Source organism: Orbicella franksi, chromosome 1 (genome assembly GCF_964199315.1).
Source record: "Orbicella franksi chromosome 1, jaOrbFran1.1, whole genome shotgun sequence".
NCBI lineage: Eukaryota > Metazoa > Cnidaria > Anthozoa > Scleractinia > Merulinidae > Orbicella > Orbicella franksi.
Window position 1 is genome coordinate 18,667,440 of NC_138145.1, and position 23,599 is coordinate 18,691,038.

At 40.9% G+C, this 23,599-nt stretch overlaps 3 protein-coding genes across 11 annotated transcripts in view; 2 read left to right on the forward strand and 1 right to left on the reverse strand.

The window, feature by feature from the left end:
• Window positions 1–4,134, forward strand: part of LOC145494800 (uncharacterized) — a 21,703-nt gene extending 17,569 nt beyond the window's left edge. For 6 of the 7 annotated variants that reach the window (XM_081474375.1, XM_081474388.1, XM_081474395.1 and 3 more), the window contains 4 exons: window positions 1–61; window positions 1,035–1,263; window positions 1,830–2,113; window positions 2,277–4,134. The exon at window positions 1–61 is cut by the window's left edge and continues 296 nt beyond it. In XM_081474375.1, the coding sequence (XP_081330501.1) occupies window positions 1–61; window positions 1,035–1,263; window positions 1,830–2,113; window positions 2,277–2,539 (837 nt within the window). In that variant the 3' untranslated portion in view covers window positions 2,540–4,134. The remainder of the gene's footprint in view (window positions 62–1,034; window positions 1,264–1,829; window positions 2,114–2,276) is intronic. The other variant, XM_081474416.1, reaches the window with a different exon arrangement.
• Window positions 4,135–4,297: 163 nt separating this feature from the next.
• Window positions 4,298–7,700, forward strand: LOC145494868 (protein SLC31A2-like). The gene is made up of 4 exons (XM_081474433.1): window positions 4,298–4,867; window positions 5,930–5,996; window positions 6,373–6,502; window positions 7,433–7,700. Exons 1-4 carry the CDS (start codon window positions 4,859–4,861, stop codon window positions 7,698–7,700), a joined length of 474 nt encoding a protein of 157 aa, XP_081330559.1. The 5' UTR covers window positions 4,298–4,858.
• Window positions 7,701–9,641: 1,941 nt separating this feature from the next.
• LOC145494846 (dimethylglycine dehydrogenase, mitochondrial-like) lies at window positions 9,642–20,314 on the reverse strand. Of its 3 annotated transcripts, XM_081474422.1 has the most exons (15): window positions 19,658–20,314; window positions 18,893–19,061; window positions 18,261–18,359; window positions 17,181–17,370; window positions 15,933–16,112; window positions 15,494–15,719; window positions 14,836–15,074; window positions 14,513–14,724; window positions 13,709–13,966; window positions 13,116–13,246; window positions 12,609–12,826; window positions 11,350–11,507; window positions 10,896–10,955; window positions 10,668–10,802; window positions 9,642–9,834 (listed from the first exon to the last, which is right to left on the reverse strand). In XM_081474422.1, exons 1-15 carry the CDS (start codon window positions 19,798–19,800, stop codon window positions 9,646–9,648), a joined length of 2,607 nt encoding a protein of 868 aa, XP_081330548.1. In that variant the 5' UTR covers window positions 19,801–20,314; the 3' UTR covers window positions 9,642–9,645. The 3 variants fall into 3 exon arrangements, with proteins under 3 accessions (XP_081330548.1, XP_081330546.1, XP_081330553.1); XM_081474420.1 differs by having other exon boundaries at window positions 10,668–10,955; XM_081474427.1 differs by having other exon boundaries at window positions 9,692–9,827; window positions 10,668–10,955.
• Between the last annotated feature and the right edge of the window lie 3,285 nt (window positions 20,315–23,599).

Genomic DNA, 23,599 nt, shown 5'->3' on the forward strand with positions numbered 1-23,599 from the left:
AAGGCAATGGTACGAAATCCAAGCTTCAAAACATGGAAGAATTTTGTTTCTTCTTCTGAAGGTAACTTAAACAATAAAATGTTTTCTCTTTCTTCCTAATGCTCCGGCAGTTGGAAGTAGTATTGAAGCTCTCCAGAGGTGAACCAAACAAACCTCCCCTGCGGAACATTGCAAAGATTGGTTATTTAAAATTGCCCAATGATGGAATTGCCATCATTCAATAATTTCACGTGGAGCTTCGTTTTGATTCTCCTTGACCGCGGTGCACATGATGAAACTTAGCTTTTTCGGATTCGCCGTAAAAGTGGCAGCATTTGATTTCAGAATCATGCTTTATGTTTTAACAGTAAAACCCCGGGGGGGTACTTTGGGAATTTCTGGGTGGGGATGTGCCGCTGGGAGCCTGGAACCCTTAGCCTATACCAGAGCTAGTTCAGCTGAATTTTGCTACCCTATACTAGAGTAAACTCCCCAAATCCCCCCATCTATCGACACCGTTGAGGCTGATTTGCGTAAATTTAACCTTGCCGATGTCATTTTTTTATATTTTTGAGTGGCAATTTCTGGTTTCCTTAGTCTTCTAGATAAAATCTGCAAACCAACTGGTCAGTTTTGTGAAAAATGATACCCTATTCTAGACCCAAACGCTCTGATTTATATACCCTATCCTGGAGTAAACTGCTTGAAAACCATACCCCTCACAGCGGCACATACCTATATGGCCCATATATGGCAGTACCCCGTCCCCCCGCCTCGGGAGTAAAACTAATCCGGACAAATAAATGGCTGATTCAATAAGTCCAATGCTTCGACTTAATATTCATTAGGTCAGTTGATCCGTTTTGGGATTACATTCCGTTAGTACACATTCTTTTTAGTTGGCGAGAACAAGGTAGTAAGGAAAGGGTGGAGAAGATGAAAGGGGGGGGGAAGGAGGGGGGAGGAGGGGAGGTAAATGAAAGTAGCAGGATAAACCTAATCTCTTGGGCCAAGCACTGAGTAGAATTCTTCTGTGACTATCTTTTCATACACAGGTGGATATGGCAACTTTACCTTTACAATGGATATGTTCAAGACAAGAAACTATTTTACCCCGTATGGGTATGATGATTATCCAATCACAGTCAGTCTGCAGGATCGTTTGTTCCTTCAGATCGCAGTCAAGTCGCATCAATCGAACTTGGTTGTGTTTGTTGACACCTGCAAGGCGACGCCTTCTTCAGATCCATACTCGGTTCCTCAGTATATCTTCATACAAAGAGGGTAAATAAATTTACGGCCTAGGTGAATTTTGCTGATCAAGGTCATTTGCAGATAGTAAACGCATTGTCCGAGCCCTGATGGCTAGAATAGGGTAGGGGATCGAGTTCAGAATCAGACGTTCAGGGATCTGGTCTGACCATTCTCCCCTCAACTAACAAAAAGTTTGACATATTTCTTCAGCTGTTAGGTTGTAAAATACGAGGACTTTTTTTGACAGCGGAACCTCTTACGTGTCGAAGTCGGGCAGATCACAGCTGAGATACCTAATAACCAAGGTCATGCCACCAACGTAAAATATTGTGGCAGCACCCGATGGACTTATGCTCCAATTAATTTCTTATTAGAGATAGACATGTGATACAATACATGAAGCTGGAATTTATATTGTCAAACCAGTTATCTCTGACATAGACATGAAAGTTACCACAAAGGTTCTAGTTTCGCGTAATGTAAATTTTAGAAAGCCATCACCGCAACTTTTGTCCGTGTAAAGGTGGAATAACCTCTCTCTTCTACTGATCTATACTAATATCTGTTTCACATTCATTTTCTTGATTCCTTTGCAGATGTGGATTGGATTCCACCTTGAATTACTCGTATTCCATCAATTCTAAGCAGCGCTTTAGCATTCAAGCCTTTCGTTTTATCCAGAATCATCCCGTGGTTCACTTCCACTGTGAAGTCCTAGCGTGCCACCGTAACACTGCGCGTTCACGCTGCCTCCAGGGATGCTCCCGCAGTCGTGGACGTAGGGATGAGGACCCTGGATCCGAGAGCACTCACGTATACGAGATGTCTTCGGGACCAATCAAATTTCAAAAGATAAACCCAGGAAAAGGGGACAAAAACGGTAAGTACCACAATTTGTATCTGAAATGCAAGGACGATCCCCGGTGAAAGGTCGGGAAAAAATAACTGCTGCACCACTTTTCGGGACCTAAAAGAACGATCGATTTTAATTTTTTTTAATGCCTTCAAGGCTTGATCAGCTTAAAAAATGTGTTACCTTTCAGCTGCTGTCGAAACAAACATGGGTCTTGTCAAAGGAGTGGGAGCAGCCGGTGGAGTCTTGCTCCTTCTTGCCATCGCCCTGGCTGTTGCAGTAGTCCAGGTAAAGAAGCGTTTCAAGGGTGCTTTGGCAGACCGCAATAGGGTTTACGCCATGGAGCAATTCAGCAAGTACGTGAAAGAAGAGAGAGACAACGATGGTTTTGCTAAGGATGATGACGTGAACGGGTCGGGAGAGCAGAACTTCAACATGAAGGCCTCTACTTAAAAAAAAAAAAAAAACCTTTTCCTACACATGGGGTGTGGGGGATAAGGCTGCGTGGCGTGACACATAGCATTTTCTGAGTGGTGTAGTGTTGTAGAATATGCTTTGTTTTGCTTTTTTGTACAAATATATCACAGTATCATCTTAGGCAGCGTCCACACTACGCCGGAGACATTTGAGAACGCAGCTACGGAAGAGGCCTAGCGTCCACACTAATCTGTCAAGAAAACGGAGTTTTTCAAAAAACGGCGGCGTCACGATAATCATGTGATTTCTCCGACCGAGTTTTCCTCAAACACAAATACAAAACGACCGGCGATTGTTGCGTTTTTAAATTCCTCCGGTTTGGTGTGGATTTAAGACATTTGATGCGTGTTCAGAGTGAAATTCTTCCGTCGTAATGTGGACGGGACCTTACGCTTAGTTTATTTGCCATGGAGCAGTTTCCCTGTAGCCTACCCAAAACCTCAAGTGTGAACAGTTACCACCACAAATACATCAGTATAGAGAATCGAACCAATCAGAACTCGAAGCAGAAACATGCAATCCGTGCTAAAGCGCGGGAAAACACGCGTATGCTAAACTCGCCGGTTTTTGGAATTTACACCTGATTGATTGAAAAAGAAAACAAACAAACACTAAAGCAAGCACACGTAAGAACTTAGGTTGTTTACCATTTAAGCGGAAAAACCGTTTCGTCAAAGGTTTGTGCAAATGGCAAGCAAAAATACCTGGTGGTGAGTTCCGCCAGGATTGGCCATTTACCACTTCCTTAACAACCACGATTTACCGACAGAGCCTAGGATGAGTTCGACCTGATCATGATCCCAGGAGGTGAAAAATTGCAAATGCATGGTAAGCACACTTTACATTCGGATATTTTGGTTGGAAAGTTTGGACTATACCTCTCAATCCTGTTCCGTTTACTTCGGAAATGTTCCGGTAGGTCAGGCAAAATTGCCTTCCATTTACATTCTGACCGAAATTTTCGGGTAAATGGTAAACAACTGGAGTCTCTTTGAAGCTGCTCTATCTATGCTTTTTTAACGAATAGAACAGAAACAGAAAGAGTCAGGTCAAAATAAAGCGTCGAATGGGTTCCTTTATTAATCTGCCATAATGAAGGGATCTATTTTTCTACATTGATAAATAAAAGCCTCAGCTGTTATACTTAGACTGATTTGAGTTATCATAAAATCCCTGCAAAATGGAGAGGTGTTTACTTTGGACTTTTCGAGCTCAAGGTAGCAGATTTCGGGTGATTCAGTGCAGCTAAGGCTATCGTTAATTTCAGGTAGTGTAGGCCAAACTGTTTTACAACTTCGGAACAAATCAGTGTTATTTTAGTAGCTGTAAGTGACTGTTATAATAGTCCGTCACACCTTGGGAAGCATTGGTTCCCGGAGATGTATGAAAGAGAAAGTTTGTAACAGAGGAGAAAGCTACAGGAAAGTTGATTTTAAAGTTCAGGTCACTGGCCAAATGCCACAAAATAGAGGTTTACCCCAGCTTGCGTTATTGAAATAAAAGTTGTTAAAACACATGCATTGAAACTCTGAAATAAATACCTATATATACCAGGGCATATAAACTCATCATTAAATTAAGCGCTACATGACGGAAATAGATAAACACTCTATATAAAATTCATTAGCCATCGTGAAAATGCGTGATTAAATATCATTATTAAGAGATTCTGACAGTAGGAAAGTGAAATGTGTCAGATATATGTCAGCGCTCGCGAAGTATATGACAAACATTAACGTAAATTTTAGACCAAGTGAATCGTGAGATTTATAGAGGCCAGGAAATGATTCAGTAAAACATTTAGGCGAGTGGCCTTGTCATCTCTGTCTTGCAGGACATATTATTACGGATATGGTGGGCAACAATTTTCTCCGTCCTTTCCATACCTCTCTTTCAATACTGGGCTCAGTTTGAAGATCGATCGTAATTGCGGAGGGCCAACATCGATCCGTTTATACGCATTCTCTACCCCCGTCCAATCTCCGCTTCGTGATTAAATCAGATGAAATCGGTAAAACACAGGTTAATTGACGATGACAAGTCAATAACGGCAGCAATAGAGTGAATGATAACTGATAACCAACTGCGCTAGCATATCGCATAGGGTCACGAAAAAGTGTCATCATATTGGCGCGGTTCCACGGAATATCGAAACGGTACGAACATCGACGATTGACCAAATTCACTGAAAATTTGCAAAACAATTGCGGCACTTACGAGCTAGAAACGTAGAGGATAGGAATAGTTTTGGCAGATTTATATTTAAATAAGCGAGAAAACTCTTCCCGTTCAGGAATGCAAAAGGTAAGGACACAAAGCTTGAAGAAACTTCAATAGAACCCCGTTAATCCGGTTACCAACGGGCCACTGTCAAAACTCTGACTGTATTTAATTGGTGGCCGTGCTAAAGGGGTTCTTTAAATAAGATAATGACTGACTGAGCTTTTCTTCGGGCCAGAATAAAGTGGCCGTAATAACGAGGTGGCCGTATTAACGGGGTTCTTTATATAAGATAATGAGTGACTGAGCTTTTCTTCGGGCCAGAATAAAGTGGCCGTAATAACGAGGTGGCCGTATTAACGGGGTTGGCCGTAAGGCGGGGTTGCATTGTAGTTTTAACATAACGTAAAAATAATCGGTAGTCGAGATACATAGCTCCTTCTTGGAAGTAGGGATTGGCTGATTTTGCAGCTAAGGAAATGCACATACAAAACTAATAAGAAATATTTCTTTCCGTCGTGCCAAACAAATGTTAGGCTTGATTAACAGTGAATATTGAACTGTCATCTCTAGAATTTCCCTATTCCGATATCCGGTAAGTTCCAATATTTTTAATGTTAAATTCAATATTTTCACACGGAACTTTTCAAGCTTTTAAAAATATAAGGAAATTGTACTCTAGAGCACTCGATGACCGAGACAATTCAGACCGGCTGGCATTTGAGGCCTTTGACTCCTCTGGAGCCAACCATTCTTGAGCTTAAGTAGTAATCAATATCTCAGTTCTCCTCATGGTGTTTACGGTCATCAAGCAGCTGATTTGTCTGGATGCAAACTGGTTTATATCTCGATGGGTTGATGGGTTTATAAATACGAAATCAGTTGTAACCTTATGAGAACCAAGGAAAGGATAAAAAAGGCCTATAAGTCAAATAACAGACCCACGTCTCGAAACTTCCTTTTTTTCGGTTTATCTGTCAACCGCGTGTATAGGATTTCATGACATTACTCACAGCTTGACAGCTCAGTTCGAAAACCCCATCGTCTTCATCGAAATCAAAGCTATTTACTGACTTGCTAGAGACGTTAGTTATGTTTGCTGAGTGAAATTAGCTGAAAGTGGTTCTTCTCTTCATCCTTATGCAGATGCATTTCTCTATTCCTAACCATACATTCGTGATATTTCGAGAATGGAAGGTGACCTCAATAAGAGGTAAGTTGTCGCTTTGTTATCTTTATAAGCCTATAATAGGTTCTGACAAGATCTGAATCAGTATTGTACCATGTTATATGTGTTTGGTTCCACTTAAACAGTTCCAGTAGCGTTTTCGTCCGCCTAGAATTTGGATTTATGTGCGTCACACAGCAAAAAAGAAAGACATGATTGAAATTACTAAATTAATTGCGGCAAGAAATTACGCACACCGATCTTGATAAATAATTAACGCATACATACGTGCACGTACTGTACTAGTCATGTCATCAAAGGGTGACCTAATTTTTGTTTATACACGTATTTCAAAACAATTAGATTATTGAACAACCTTTTTTAAAAACACACCACATATAACAGTGTTTCGTGTTTGCAGACATTGGCGGGTCCTTTGTGACCGTGCTTGCTCTGGCAGTGCTGTACGAGTGTGTGAAAGGAATTCACATCAAGTCACGACAAAAGAATTGGGAATTATCTGAGAAGACATTTAATATCATTGTTAAGAAGTAAGATATGGTCATGTAATGTCAACTTTGGAATTGAATCAATTCCAAAATTTAAAAGTTCAAATAGCTCATACAAGGTAAAACAAAACTGAATTTTGTTGAGTAATATACGGTGCCTTTTCCTTCTTAGCAAGGTTAGTATTAACTTAAATTTCGGTTTTCTTTGGTTGGTTTTGCTTCTCGTGAACTGTATATCTAAATTACAATTATAGAAATTACTGAGAGTTAAAATAAATACGTTTGTTAGTAAATAGAGGATATTGCATGGTCGCGCGGAGAGACCAGAGGCACCCAACGGATCGTTTCGGTAAATTATCTGTTCGGAAGGCCTTTAATCCCCTCTGATTTTCTTGAGAGAATTGGCACCTCGAACTTTCGTGATATGAGAAATTTAATGTCTGTTGTTTTCGGACTGTTGAAAATGTCGTTTTGAGTACCGAAAAAAGGTCAGCTATCATTTTCGGAAAGGCGATAAGACCTAAGGTTTTCGGGAAATGGACAAAAAAGCCCTAATAAATTCGAGAATACTCAAGTTCCCCTAGAATATCCGAACAGATAAAAATTTTTTAGTGCAACCTAAAATTAACCTACAGAGCTTTAAAAGTACTCCAGATAGCCTAAAACAGCATCTAACAGCATTAGAGAGAAAACGGTCGTTGGGTGCCCCTGAGAGACGAAAATTCGCGGTGTTTATTATGTAACAATCGTGGTCTGTTCACGTGTGAAGATATCATATCTTCGCGCGAAAGCTCACCTGGTATTTAATTGATTATTATATAATAATATTACATAACCACCCCAGAAAACAAACATGATTTTAATATGATCAGCCCTGCCTGTTGAGGCGGTGCAGGCACATGACCCATTGCGCAGAAGTTGCAACACAAGTTGCAATAATTGTTTTTGTGAAATTTTTACTTTTTATTTCAGGCTAAATCTTATCACACAGATTGCAAAGACGTGTCTGTTTGTGGCCGAACTCTCTTTCGCCTATTTCCTGATGTTAATTGCTATGACGTACAACACGTGGCTCTTTGTGGCTGTTGTGATTGGTCGAGGAATGGGTTATTACGTGGTGACGCCTCTCATTGATACCTACTACCGCAGAGAGGAGACTGCTGACTACAGTGACATTCAACGGGATTCTCTGTCATTAAGAAGAAAGCGTTACCCATTAATACAGGGTGCGGACATTTAACGAAAAGAAGAGCAAGTAGTGAAGGGTATGGTTTTCAAGCAGTTTAGTCGGAGATAGGGTATAGAAATCAAACAGTTTTGACCTAGAATTGGGTGTATTTTACCGGAAAAGTGGCCTGTGTATAAATGATTTAGTCTAGCACAGGGTTCTTTGCCTGCGGTTCTAATATAATAGAAATTGAAACTCGAAAGTGTCTTTGTAAGATATTGGTTTATTTGGCTTATGTTGGATTACGATAGTACGATAGTAGTGCATGGAAAATAGCTAGTCTGGGATAAGGTAGGGGTTTTTGGTGCGTAGTCTAGAATAGACTTGCAAAATGAAGCTGATCATGGTCTAGTAAGGTAAGGGTTTCAGTGCCCAAGCGGCACAATCTTAACCCAATGATTTACATATTACCCGCCCCCCTTCCGGAGGGGTACCTGTATTAAGAAACCACAAGACAGCGCCGCTGAATTGCATTATATTTTAAGTTCAAGCATTTCCATCTATCTTGGGACGGTCGCTGTCGTTCAAAAAATATTTTTGTTTAAATAAATGTGAGGGGAGGAGATGTAATAAGTAGATCAAAGTCCTGACTCTTCCTGCCACGGGTTAGAGATCCGTGCTTTGTAAATAGCCAACTTGTCAGTCTTATCTATGTTATGTCCGAATGATATTTGTTTCCGTATACACGGCCTCGCAAACACAAACCGTGTATAAAAAGTTGCTTTGGCTTTAACTTTTAATGGTCCACATGGATTGGTTTCTTAAAAACTACACTTAAACGAAGCCCAAAGTTACAAGTTACCAGAGTTTGTCCCGGTCTCCGACGTCTCTTGCCCTTTTCTCAAAAAAGTTCAGCGCTAAAAGAGACAACCAGGCGATAGCACGCACCCGCGTAGCAAACCTAGAAGTGTCGCGAGCCATATGTGGCAAGAGCACGTACAGTGGGCATTAAGAACCATATCGACGGAAGTACCAGTTCTCGTAAGCTTCAGTGTAATTTTTTTGTTATTATAGTGTAGCACTGAGCTGTTATTGTTTTAGGGCTAGGGGAATTGTCTCTGTTGTTTGTTCTGTTGTTCTCTCAAAGGGTATCGAGCCATTTATAGGAGACGGCTACCTGGCCCCATACGAAGAGCACCACACGCAAATTGAACTACAGCTCACGCATGCAAACAGAGAGGCATACACTTTACCATTGACTACGTAAATACAAGAGTTAATGTTGAAACATATTCCCTTCGAACTGGACTGAAATGCACTGTATGATTTTGCCCTGGTAAGTCTTACTCAGAATCAACCATTCGGAGTGTTAGTCCAGAAAGTTTCTCACCTCTTATATCGACATGTACATACACCTATGACGGTTGCTGATTTACCGCAAGTTAATTCACCACTTTGTTTTGTTTCTTTCCCATTTTTTCATTTCGCTTGGTAGTCTTTTTCATACTATTGCACCACATACTTATCACGACCCAAAGACAGGTGAAGCATACTGTAGAGGAACCTTTCCTTGAAACTGCCAGCAATTAACAGAATCAAAACTTCCGGGAATGAAGGTTAAACTTTATCATGTATGGACTTGTATCATGTATCATGGGGTTTGGATACGAAGCAAAGCGTTTTAAACCTTCTACTCTGGTCATTTTATTTCTCTTTTTGATATCCCATCAAAACCTCAATACTAATGCAGTTATTTTCGAATTTGGTGGGGACATGTTAATAAAGGAAGCGTTGACAAAATGACACAGATATTGCACTGTAACAAACCAACCCTACATCCCACACTCGAGTGGGTGGCGGAGTGTTCGAAAGACCAGGATAAGTAATTAGAGAACAGCAAGTTTTCACGTATTTCACATTGCAAGACAGAAGCAAGACTGAAATAAAAGCTACTAAAAGGAGTAATAAAAGAGTGAAGACGTTTCCTCAAACGGAGAGAACATGCTTCTGTCTTCTATCATCTCTTTGCGCGGATCGGTTCTGGGTCAAACAATGGCTGCTGAACGGCCACTGCTGGAAATTTGTTTCCTAACATTTCCACTTCCACTCGAGAGCCCGGTTCGGTCAGGGAAGGTGGCAAATAAGCGAAACATATACTCTTCTTTAGCTGATAGCTGTACGAACCACTTGAAGTAAATCCTACAACCTGACGGGAATGAAATAAATAATGAAGCACTCGTACTGTTTCCAACCTGGAACTACACGTATCTTGCATGATTTACTAAACCACGCGTTAGAACCGAACCCTTTAGATCCCTTTAGTGGGAGATTATTCTGGGGTGTTCTCTTTGCGCCAAAACCATGTCTTAGGGACCTCTCTAGGGAAGTTTTCCCTTAATGGAGTTTACTAAGGGCGCGTTCCCTTGTGATGATCAGGATCAAGAACATTTAACCAAAATCACTCAATTCATAGTTATCAGAGGAGCCGATGAATTCTTATCCGGCTGAGCCGGGTCGTTCAAGGCCCGATTCAACTAACCCAGGATTAGCGGGAATTTATATTTCAGTTTTTTAATTTTTCGGTGAGGTATTCTGTTTATGTTATTTGTCCTTCAGTCTTGAGTTTGAATAAACTCAAAGTACACAAAACAAAGGTAGCGAAAAACATTTTTATACAAGAAACATTAATACTTTTAGCCGGCTTTCGAACAACTCGGCCCAGAGTGGATTGATCGGTTCCTTTGATGTACCATATTGTGAGTGATCTTGGATTGATCTGGATCATCCCAAAGGAACGCACCCCGAGTGTTCCCTCAAAGGTGGTGTCCATTTGTTGTTTTGGGGAGTCAATGGGTGACCAGAACTACGACTACGATACGTGATATACAAAAGCTTTTCCCCTTAGGACAGACTATAGATGTAATGTGGGGTACCGCAGACACAGCGCGCGCCCTGCCATGGAACGACCTCTTTTTTTACTTCACTAGTACTCATCATCACATGATTCCTATCGCGGTCATAATAGTGTAATAAACGTACCTTATTAGCATACCAAACAGTCTCGTTCCCTTCAGGGTCCACATCTGTTGTATCCATCGTTAGGAAACACAATACACGTTCGCAATCATCCTTGCTCAGTTTCAACAAGGCGTCTCGTCCGATGAAATGGACCCCCTGTTTGAATGAATAAGGAGCAAAGGTTTGTTTGGGTTGCGTTACTACATCAGTGTCACAAGTCACGCCATGAATTTGAGAAACGCCTCTTACCTTGTTTAATTTTATCGACGACATCAAATCTGCCTCAACAGCGTTGGTTGACATATTCATCTGCAGAAAAATACAATAAAACTGTGTAAAGTATGGCATAAGTGGCCAAAGTATTCATGAATAGACTCTGAATAAATTTATGTTCTAATTCTCTCCATCACAAGCTTTACGAAAAGTATACATCAAAACTGAGTCTACGCCTAAAAAGAGAATTACTATAGTCATAGCTTGGTACATGCTAATGGCCTCTGATTTCACTCCCATTGTCGCGTAAGTCTCTCAAGTAGAGAACTTAAGAACTAATTTGAAAATATAGCTCATGTTACATGTATACAGTAAAACATTTCGAAACTAGCAGGAAAGGGATTGTTCCTGTACTTCTTGGGCACTGTTCAGGCAAGACAATGTTGGGCAAAAACGATTTCACGTTTATTAAACTGTGGTTATACAATACCTCAAAGCCCCACGAACGAAATCCTTTCTCCAGTCTCAACGAATTTAAGGCATACGAACCAAAGTCTCCAATACCATGATCGTCACCAGCTGTCAAGAGTGCTTCATACAGCTTAGATGTATGTTCCTTCTTGTGAAACAGCTCCCAACCTAATTCCCCTTAACCAAAAACAAACGAATCCGTTACTCTCAATCGTAAAGGTGTCCCTTATCACTTAAAATAGCAAATTCCTTTTTGACAGGCATACAGTTCTTATGAAGTCGATCCTAAACTTGAAGACAAACTGTAGAGAGGGAAAGGGAGGACCTCGGATTCAAAGGATGGCTGGATGCTGGTGCATGTGCTAAGAACCGAGAAGCTCGGCGAGCGAGAACGCATTGCCCATTTCCCTTTTAGAGAAAAATGATAATGATTATGATGATAAAAATAGATTGCACTTTCAGTAGCTTTAGCCCTTTACCCCCTAAGAGTGCAAATGGGCACACATGTCATAACTTTGTGAATATTTAATAGATTTCTATGAATTTTTGCCATGAAAATTGTCTTGTGAAGATCTGCTCATTGAGGTCATAAAATTTTGATCCCCTCCCATCCAAGACATGGTTGACCACCCCCAGAAGTTCCTTTTTCAGGATGCAAATGCAATGCAAGACTTGTTTCATATCAAGCTATGCATTAAGAGCTGCTAAATAAGCTATAGTTTAGTGGTATACCTAATATAGTAGAAGATTGATACATTTTTGAAGTCTTTCATTTTCACATTTTAAAGCAATTTCTCTCAAAATGTCTACCTTCTTCATAGCTGCTTATGTCAATTCTTAAATAAGCGGATTAGTGGCTTTCAAATGGCATATTGTACACAGGCAGAGTGTCTTTATTTGCTGATTTGGGAAAAACTGCCGTTCGCCTCAGGGGGTAAAGGGTTAAGTGAACTAGGATATGACTCTCTCTCTTCTTGTTAACGGAAGATTGGTGCGCAGCATATTTTTCAGCCTTTCTAAACAATTTACATGCATCTCTTTATACACACGGTTGGAGAGAAACAAGTCATTAATTTCCCTTATCCTTGTCACTTAACAGCTTGCCATTGTATAAATATATATTTTTTATTCACCAGAAATTAAATGTTGATTATTGAAGCATGCGTGAATCACCGGCAGGGCAGAACACTGCTCACCCGACTTTTCAATACATTCACTTGAAAAGTTGCGCGAGAACACCATTTTGTCGAATAAGTAACTGTACGTAATACCTCTTACCTGTAAAGGAAAACCGACTAGCTTGCACGGCAAGTCCTGTTACCTCTATGTTCCTAAACGCCAGATATGGGAACTTCTCGTCACCCATGTCTGATGACGTCAGCTTTGACAGGACATCACGTGAGTGAGGTCCGGCGACGCCCAGGCAGGCAATGTCGTCCGTGATGTTCTTGATAGTGACATCGTAATTAAATTTACGTTGGTTTTCCAACAGCCACCTGTAACAAACGACAGTGGGAAATACGTAGCGCTGTATAGCTGAGAAATGGTGAAAAGTGGAAATCGTTTGTTTCGTTTGGCTGAGACAAGCGCCCTTCCATAGTGGCGGCCATATTTCCGGACGGGTATGTCTCTAAGTGAACATGTTAGTGATAGATTAATTTCGGTAGATTAGTAGTTGTTCCCTTCTGACACCAGCATAGAAGAATAAATTGATCGAATAAGATCCTCACTCTTCCTGATAGTCGTTAAGATGTGACAAATAATTGTATCTGCCGTCATTATTACCTTAGATCGTGTAACTCAGTGGCACTTCCAGTGGCCAGAAAATAGTGATCCGGTGCCAAGCAGGTGACAGCCATTTCAGCGTACACTTTACCCCTCGGCGTCAGCATGTGACTTATGTTTGAGTGTCCCATCTAACAACATAGTTGCAAGTAAAGTGAGGAACAAACAATTGTCCATTTGCTTTAGGTAGCAAGGTACCATCATAGCGATTTTGCTGCATTTGTGGTCAAAACAGTGCTAAAATTACGCCTTAGTAGCTACTGTCGAACATAAAATGCACCTATGGTTGTGTCTTGGAAAAATCGCGAAAAACCTGTTGTAATTTGCTCGCCCTTTCAACAACGCACTAATATCTTTATCTTGGTGTGAAAGGGAGAGTAATTGCCATACGTTTTGCAAGACATGACTATCTTTATATATAGCTTCAGCGTACTTGAAAAACAAGAAAACTAAACCGTTCTATTTAGGTTTTCATCAACGAACATAGTCTATGTTATTGTTCTTGATAGTGCCCCTTTAAAAATATCCGGCTGTAGTCCTTCTGAAGGCAAATTGGTGGCAATTCGTTAATTTTAATAGTTAAGGGCACTTACTTTAGGTAGTTCATTGGCGAAGGTCATATCCATAAAAGAGGCTGCATCTTTTCCCTTCAACTCTATTTTCCCATAAGGCGACAAGTCTATGATACCAACTTTATTCAGCACCATGTCACATTCGCGACCAACTGGCTCAAACCAGTTTGTTCGTCGAAAGCTGGGTTTATACCCTGGTTCGTCTCCAGGAAGCGCGAACCAGTTAGGTTGTTCCCATCCAGCACGGAGTCCCATCTGTGCACCACGCTCGCAAAGTCTCTGCAAAAACGATAGCAAAAGGCCGTCAAAGCAATGAACACTAATATTTAGTTCAAGAACTTTCAGCTACGCTTATAAATCTGGTATTTTACAAGCACGGTTTCGCGTCGTAACATAATCTATGTAAAGATTGCCGTTCAGTAACATAGCAGTTATAAACTCAGCACTCTGGCGTTAAACGTAGAATCTCTAATTTATAGATCATACGGCTGAAAGATTTTTTACTCCAGTTAAGGGCGCTAAAAGGATTGGTTTATGGCAAAATGTTTATACAACACAAACTTGCACTCTAACTAGACAGCTGGAAGCACAAAATGGCCGCCAATACACACAAACGAATGGGTTTGAAAGAAATGTCCTTTCCATATCCGCTAAACTCAGTCATATCAGCAGTGGCAGATGAGCAGAAAAGCTCTCCTTCATTCAATCGACTCCGCCTAATTTTCAATAACGAAAAGGTCGGTCTTCTCTTAAGGTCTCTCCCCTTTCAGTTTGAGTACATCTGGATCAAGTCGTATACGATCTTATTAAACAAAAGCTAGTTACCTCGTATATTTGACTGGTCCTGACAGGGCGACCCGCCCATCTCTCTAATTTAGGATGTATCATCTCATTATTTAGACCGTACGTCTCTCGAGCCTTTGCTAACACATATTCCCTTGTAATCCAGTTGCCATAGCGACCAGGTTCACATTCGATGAGATCATATGGTGGCTCTCCATCGATCATCCAATCAGATAGATATTTACCGACCCCTCCTGATGGGAAAACACAGAAAAGAAATAAAAAAGAAGTTTTTCAACCCCTGTTGGTTTTGGAGGAATTTTTCCGCAATTGTTTGACCAGAACAAAGAACATCCATCACTCACCCGCGAGACCAATCCCATAACCCGTCCCGAGGGCCAGCCACATATTAGGGATCTCCGCATCGGGACCGAGCAAGGGAATAGCGTCCGGGGAGTAAGTTATAGGACCTGAAACAACACTTGTAATTTCGGCATTGGCAAGGACGGGTGTTCGCTTCATTGCATGTATCACGTAGTCACTGATGCTGTCTAAATCACTTTCAAACAATTCTTTTCCAAATCCCTCTGGAACAGCGTCCCACCTTTAAAAAGATAAATAATAAATCAAAAATGAATTAAAACGAATCTGAGCCAGTTTCATCTCGATTCATAATGGAAACAGGTCTTAGTGATATAACATTTCAAATGACGACAGCATTTCATTGCTGTCAATGGCCTAATTTGACACTACAGCAGTTCTTTCAGGATCAGCCGTCTAAGCTTAAATTGGGTTGTCTTTGTTGAAAATATATCCAAATAGATCAACAAACCGAAAACGAAAACGGTAAAACCCAAGACCGTACAGGCTAACGCTAATCACGTGTTCTTCGAACGAAAACGATCAGACAAGTTCTCTATTGGGATGCTTCAACCAGATCAACCACAACCAGCTGCAATTGAATCGGTTGTCCTCAATAGAACACGACCCTTGTAACACCGGGAAGCAGTGCAACTAGCTTACCAGTCATGTTCCATTTTCATTTTGTCCGCGCTTTCATATGTGCCAAACCCAATTCCTTGCTTCTCCTGACGGGAGTAAACTGAACCTTCCAGGTCCCTCATAAAAGGAAGTTCTTTCTTTAAGTTCGCCACTTCGGGAATTGGTCCCGTAAAAATATACTGATGATGTACCACGCCCAAAGCAAGTTCTCTCCCTGTCATGTGGCCTATCTCTCTGCCCCAAAAGCCTTGGAATGACGACACCATAGAGCTTAATAACACAGAATGTAACTGAGGAAGCTAAGTCAAAGGAGACCCATTAAGGCACTTAAGCTCTGCGCAAAACTGGCCATTTACATAACTAGTTTTACAGAGAACGGACTAGAAAACTCCCTTGATGCATTAAATTTCAATGCAATTAAGTTTTAAGACTGTAAACTGTTTTTAAGAAAGTCAGCTACCTGCTGCATTAACAACGTGCTTAGCTCTGATCGTTCCGTGCGGTGTTTGCACGTCCCACCTGCCATCAGACCTGTAGTTTAGCCCAGTGACTGGAGCAGGCATGTATATCTCGGCCCCATACATCCGCGCTCCTATACCAAGGGCCTGTGTCATGGAATACGGATCAATGTAGCCATCCTCTGAAAAGTGCCGTTAGTATGATTAATATTTAAAGTCCACCTCTCCAACCTAACTGACATACATAAATTACTTCTAATGGATGATCACAGTACGATATTATCTCGTCATTCAGTTTATTGCTAAATACTAGTTACGTAGCCCTTTCTCGTGGTATACCGTGAAATATCACACGGGTCACTTGAATTTTCTTAAGGTATACCACGAGAGAGCGTTACATAACTATTTTATACCATGCCATACAGGTGCCAAACGAGGCGCGTAGCGCCGAGTCGAGTTGGCTATAACCATTTCATATCCAACGAGGGAGAGTGGAATAATTGTATTCTTAAAAACACCCCCAAAATGTAGAAAACTAAAATAAAAAAAAAAAGTAAAAGCGCCCCCCAAAAACACGCATACGCTTACTACATTTGCAGAGCATGGTGTAATGGCTCATACACCATGATGGCTAACATGATCCAGTGTTTGATAATAAACCTTAGTATCACTCAACTAGTGGACTAATACAAATTTTGCATTTTAATTGGCTACGCTACTAGAGGAATAGTCCTCGAGTAGCGAAATTGGCGCAATCGCGTGTGACGCTTTCTTTCGTTTTATTCCCAAATAAATATTTCTTCAACTTGCATTTGCTAACTTTATTATTGCTTTTTCTGTCCGACTAGTTGGGTGATACTAAAACAATTAGCCCTCAAGGGCCATGGGTCAATAGCCCATTCGGTTTCGCCTCATGGTCTATTGACCCGTAGCCTTTGCGGGCTATGGGTCCAATTGTTAAATAGTCCTGAGCTTAGGCATATTAGGCATAATGCTGTCCACAGTGGTGACATTTGAAAACGGAGTCCTATCGCATGTAGTGTGGATCGCAGACACAAATTAGTGTGAACGGCACTTTAATGGGTAGCCCACTCAAAACTTATCGAGATAAAGGAACTTACTGTAAATAGCGAATTTGCTAAGTCAACGTTTGATACCTGTACGTCAGCCGGTAACAATTTTCACAAGCTCCTATTAATGCAAAACGTACGAAGAAAGAAATTGTTTTTCTTCGCTAAATCAAAACCCACCAGGAAAGTACAAAGCTCCCAAGACATCGTCCACGTTCAGAAGCGGATGTAATTGGGCAACCTCCTGTGTTGTAATTAACCTCTGTGGAGCTTTATGCCAGCCATGTCTGTGCATTTGATACTTTGCCTCCTCAAGTCTCTCAGGAGTTGTGCAAATTCGCACGCTGCCACACATGTGAAACCCTACATCCTACAGATAAATGACATCACTAGCTATCACTGGCTATAACCAGAATAGGCCATTTCCGACTTACCTTTTGCCTCTGTGTCAAACAAGTCTTCGTGGAAATCAACATAATTTTCACATGAAAGGTTTTTCACGAAACTAGTTTTAAAAGGCACAAGGTAACTCAGAAACGGCCATTTTCAAAACAGAACAACACTGTTTTTCAAAGGGGACGTTTCTGACGCTACAAACAGACTTGGTAAACATTTGAAAAATTCAGTTGGTATTGGAAAACATTTACAATTCAGTTAGGAACCTCTGAAAATCCCCTTTGAAGAACAGGATGGCGTTATTATATTAATATCAGAAATAGGAAGGAGAAAATTCAGAAACGGTGATTGAGATCATCAAGGCAGCGTCCACACTACGCCGGAGGAATTTGAAAACGCAGCTTCATATCTACGGTAAAGCCGGCCGTCCACACTAATCCGTCACGAAAACGGAGCCTTTCGAAAACGCTCTTCAAACCTGAGGAATTTGAAAACACCGGCTTTTTGTTTTCGTGTGGACGGAAAACATTTTGAATACACACAGCTTTGCGAAAACGATGGCGCCCCGATAATCATGTGATTTTTCTGACCGAGTTTTCCTCAAACACAAATCCAAAATGACCGGTTATTGATGCGTTTTTAAATTCCTCTGGCGTAGTGTGGACGGAAAACATTTGATGCGTTTTCAGAGAAAAACCTCCGTTTTCCAATTCCTCCGGCGTAGTGTGGACGAGGCCTCAGAACGTATCATTACAAAGGAAAGATCAAATGGTGGCTTGGTTTGCTAAAACGATAAGAGATATCACAGTGAAAGCAAAGTAGTTGCGTGAGCAGCGTAAAAACTGAAACATCTATTGTACCAACCTGGCCAGTTTCCTGTTGAAGTGCTTTGTATAAACATATACTGTAGTGCGTTATCGGCTTCATGTTGACCACTGGGTTATAGTGAGAAGTAACACCAAACTGAAAAACGAAAAAAAGGAGAAACTAGTGACTAAACATGCCAAGTCACATTACCTTGTCTGTTATTAGGAGTTTCTAATAGGCCAAGTTCGATATATCACTATTCTAACAAGACTCCGAGGCTTTCAGGACAAACTTCTATATTTGTTGTTGTTTTCTTTGTATTCAAGTCTCTTTTGGGAACTGAGGGACAAAAGAAACTTAAATAATTTGCAATTTTGTCCTGAAAGCCTCGGAGCCATGTTAGAATATTGATGTACCTAACGTGGCCTATCTTGCAATCTGGTGAAAAGGCTAAAAGGTCACGGAACACATGCAGGTCAGTGGCGGATCCAGACCTTGAGCTAAGGGCGGAGGGGGGGGAGGGGGAATGGGCGGTTTTGTTTTGCTTGCCCTGCCGGCTTTTCTTCCCTCTGTGATTTCTTCTTTCTTTACCTAAAATAAGAGAGAGGGCGGTGAGGGGGGGGGGGGGGAGGGTGGCGGGTCCCCTGGGCCTCACCCCTAGATCCGCAGGTTCCACTGATAAGCCTTACCGAGTGCCAAGTTGAGCCTGCAGTAAGTTCTGATTTCTCCAGTAGGATCACATCTTTCATTCCACCTTTGGCCAAGTGATAAGCAATACTGGTGCCCAATGCTCCTCCGCCGATAACAACAGCTTCGGCGTCTTCTTTAAGACGTTTGTTCAGCGGTTTTTGGCTATTACTAAAAAGTATAGATGAATAAATAATCTCGAAGATTTCCGAAGATAACCTAAGATTTTCGAGGAAGAACCGATGATGTTTCGATCATACAGCAACACATCTAAGTACTTTTACAGGGATTATGTAACCATAGCAATGATGATCTTTTCAGTTGTGAAAATAACATATTATTTTCAGGTGTGAAATAACATGTTATATTCACGTGTGAAGATATCATGTTTACGTGCGAAATCTCACCTGGTATTTCACTGGTGTCTATATAACAAAACACAATAACTTGTTCTTGTTACATTGATGGTAACGACGGCCCTACCGTTACGCGTCACGTAATCATCGATATGTTTTGCCTACCCTCAAATTATCGTTTTTTGGGGAACAATATCTCAAACGGTGAATCAATATTTCATCTAAGGATCTTAATTATTAAACAAAATCTCACTGAGCCAGAACACGCTGAACATAAAAACGCAAACACACTATACACACTATACGGGTTAAAGTCGCAGGGTTTAACTACGTACACCATAGCTTTACATTATAAGGGTAACGGGGTAAAGCAGTTCAATATGACACATGATAGAGTCTTGCTCATTTCACCTTGAGTCATGAGAACTTGAGAAGATGTGACCGGTCGATAGAACTCTTGAATCAACGTTCATCAATTTTCGTATCTTCGAGGCAGCACCATAACTATGAGATATTCCACTCCATCTCCACCGAGAGTGCAGCAAGCGCGACATTTTAGTATACAACAGTATGCAAATTGTACCTGTCCAGTAATAATTATTCAGAATTATTGAAAATTCAGAGAACGTTTCTTGCCGTACAAATTGCCGATCAGCGATATTGAACTCCTCTGTGTTGGGAAAATCAGATCATCTCCTCCAGAGGCAAACCCATTCTCGAGTCATTTTGCGCTCTTAGTTCCCGTTTGACCGGTTTCAATACTGGATTACAGTTGTTGTTGTGTTTGCTTTTTTGGCGCGTGTTGTCACGAAATGTTTCAAGCGACTTGTTCAATCATGAATTTACAAAATTGTCACGAAATGTTTCGCGTGACTTGTCCCATCATGTTATTCAAAATTACGTTTAAAACAAATAAAAAAAATATTTGGGATAGTTTACTAAAACAGCAGAAACAACAGAAATGATTCACACTGGGTAAGTTTTTCAAGACGTCCCATGCATGACTTTGCAATTCATTACAGCAGTTGAAAGATTGCATTATCTCTATTGTTGTCTCGATCGCGCTCGGTCGTGACGACAAATGAGTCAAGCTTTGGAAAGGGAAATTTTCCTTGATATCTTCACACACATTCTGTTTAGAACGAATTGCACTTGCAATAAATACAATGACTCAATACTGTACAAGGCTCGAAATAAATGCTCATTAACTCGTAAAATGCAAATGCTTTTTACAATTTGAGAGTGAAAAAAATATCCATTAACAAAAAATGCTCGAGAAAGAAAGCACGACGAACAGCGGATAAGAAGGATGTTGCAAAGAGAGACTATGACCTATGACCTATCATGAAGGTTTTCCATTAATCATCAGTGTTACCTTTGGTAAATGCCGCTTGTGACCGAGGATTGTCCATAATGAAGAGAATCAAGTCAGACTGGTGTTTGTATGCTCTAGGCACCAATACCATGGGCGTGCTTATGAGAATAAAATTTAGGGCAACCAGAAAGCAAGCCGATTGTCACTCTCGGGCTACAATAGTAAGGTGGTGGCTGGCACGAATTTGGCCACTCCGCTGGGGGATTGGGAAGAAACAGCGTCAAGAGTCTGCTAGTAAAGAGAACACTTGTTCGATGTAAACAAGAATAAATTTAGAACGCGCACTAACCCGACATTTTCGCCATGTTGAGTATTTTTTCCATTTTAATAGTAAAAAGAGCAGGCGGAACCAAAAGAAGAGGAAAAAGAAAAGGTTCAATTCAGTCTGAATGCTGCAAGACATGTGGCCTTAAAAATCCTCCTGCAAGTGAAGCTTGCCCAGTTTTCAGCTATTCATGCGAACCCATTTTGTTGAATTCGGACCTGCACCAATTCAAGAAATCTATTTTTCACACTCATTAATAATTCAACAAGTTAAAACAAAGCAAATTACAACCGTGAAGGAGGTTTGGATACCCGGTCTTTTAGCATAGATTTTGACCATTTTACTTCTCCGTTTACACCTTAGTTTTTGTTTTGATCAAGAAGATATATCAAACACTCGAGACAGTGTTTCATCGGCTATCCAAACGCCTCGAATTTCATCGGAAATACTCCGCTGCATGTCGTATTTTTTACTCTCTTCTCGGTGTTTGGGCATCCCGATGAAACACTGTCTCGAGTAATAGGCCCTTTGCAGCTGGGGTCACATGACCAAATTTTTCCTAGAAAATTTTTATATTATGGGCTATAACTTGAAGAATGCCAGAGATGGAAAGAGCGCATCGAAAATACCAAAATGGCCAAGTTAGAGGCCCCTGGCATTAAAGAGTAAGTTTATACGACCGTTTGAATTTTCGGAAAATTTAGAGGATTTGTATGGAAAATGTTGCTGGAGAGCAAGGCCTTGCTCTCCAACAACTTTTTCCATACAAATCTTCTTATTCTTTTAAAAATTCAGACTGTCATAAAATCTCATTCTTTAATGATGGGCCGGGCCTCAAACTTGGCCATTTTGATATTTTCGACATGCTTTCTCCATTTCTGGCATTCATTAAGTTAAAGCCCATAATTTTATGAAAAATAGGTCACGTGATGGCTTAGCTGCAAAGGGCCTATTAATGTATCAAACACGAGAGACAGTGTTTTATCCGCTATCCAAACACCTCGAATTTCGTAAAAAATACTCTGCTGCGCGTCGTATATTTTTACTCTCTTCTCGGTTTGGATATCCCGATGAAACACTGTCTCTCGTGTTTGATATATTACGTCATATAAAGCAAAGGGAAACATTTTAGGCTGTATTCCCTACCCTCTTGCTAAGAAAGGCCCGATACTCAGGCTATATTTGGACTTGACACTAACAATTCGAAAGGTTATTTTTATGAGACAATTGATTGTTCACTGACCAGGTGAAATTAAGTTTCTTGTCAAATCGGTAACGGATAAATCCATATCAGCGTCAAAACTATGGGAAATTCAGTTCACCAAGTGCCATTATGTCTCAGCGGAAAAAGAACGTCAGAATGTCAAAAAAAGAACACGTGAGTACAATTGTTTGAGAACACCAAAAAGGCCACCGTAAAATATCCTATTGAGAGGACACGAAGAAGAGGCATAAGAATTGTGCCTGAGGGTGAATTGCTTGAGACACGAGGTAGCAAGGCAGAGTACTGGGGGAGAGGGGGTGGGGCGGGGATATGCGGGACCTTTCAGCCCACAACCTAAAGAGCCTACACAGGCTAAAGGGAACGAAAAGGGGCATTTAGCTGTCTCTCTCAGAGCACGTCCGCTCGCCTCCAAATTCTTCTTTTTTTTCTCGCAGGCTTATTTCAGACTAGAGTCTCAAATTTTCGTTTAATACTCTTGGGTGCCCACCTCAAGCTCTCTCTCCCAGACTTCTCTACAACCTACATCTTATTGTCGGTGTGTGAGAAGAACCAGCACTATCGCAGTTCTCGAGAAGTTTCAGTAAGAGAATTAATGAAGAAAGCAGATGAAAACTGAAATGCAAAGGTAGGAAATCTTCAGCGAATTGGAAGGTATACACCTCTATAGTCGTCTTGCATGACATGTAAAACGGCTGGTACACAATGATAGGTTTCCTTTGTAGTTGGCGTGCGCAGGCTACTGATGCCAATGGTTTATGCCCGCCGGGTGTGTGTTGCACTAATTGCAACAGAAATTGTCCCACTTAAACAAGCTTAAGTTCATTCTTACATCGTTTTACTATCTACGGCCTAGGCAACTCGCAAGGAGACAATGAAGGACATACATTTCCTTGATCTTATTGCGTACGATTATGCCCGGGATTATGTTTTCAACAGGGTCAGAGAATGCGTGACGACCTAAATTTCCCTGAATAATAAGAATGCTTTGATCGAAATGTCCCAAACGCCATGGGAAATGGTGGAATTTTCAAGCAAACTCGCCCACAGGTTAGACTCAGAGATCACTGTGGGTACTCCCCTGTATACAACTGGCTAGTTAAGTTCATACAAGTTTCACCCAAATGTATAGTTTTTGGTTTAAGATTAGGTAACATATTTTGCTAACAACCCGCCCATCGACGCAGCTCAACTACAGTTTCTTTAAAATTAGAAGCCAAATGCCTTTTATTATCATGTTTAAGACGTACTAATAAACCAACATGATCGAGGATGGTTAACATAGGGGAATGACATACACATTGACACGTTAAAAAAGCATTGAGTCATTATGTAACTTTATCAATGGCCTAGCAACATCTGTTTCTTTTCTTGCCCGGTTTCTTGGCAGGAGATCATGACCTCTGATACTAGTCAAACCTTCCTTCAGTTTCTCATCGCACACATGTTTTTGTTGTGCATTGTTCACGGTCGCTTGCTTCCCGTGCGATC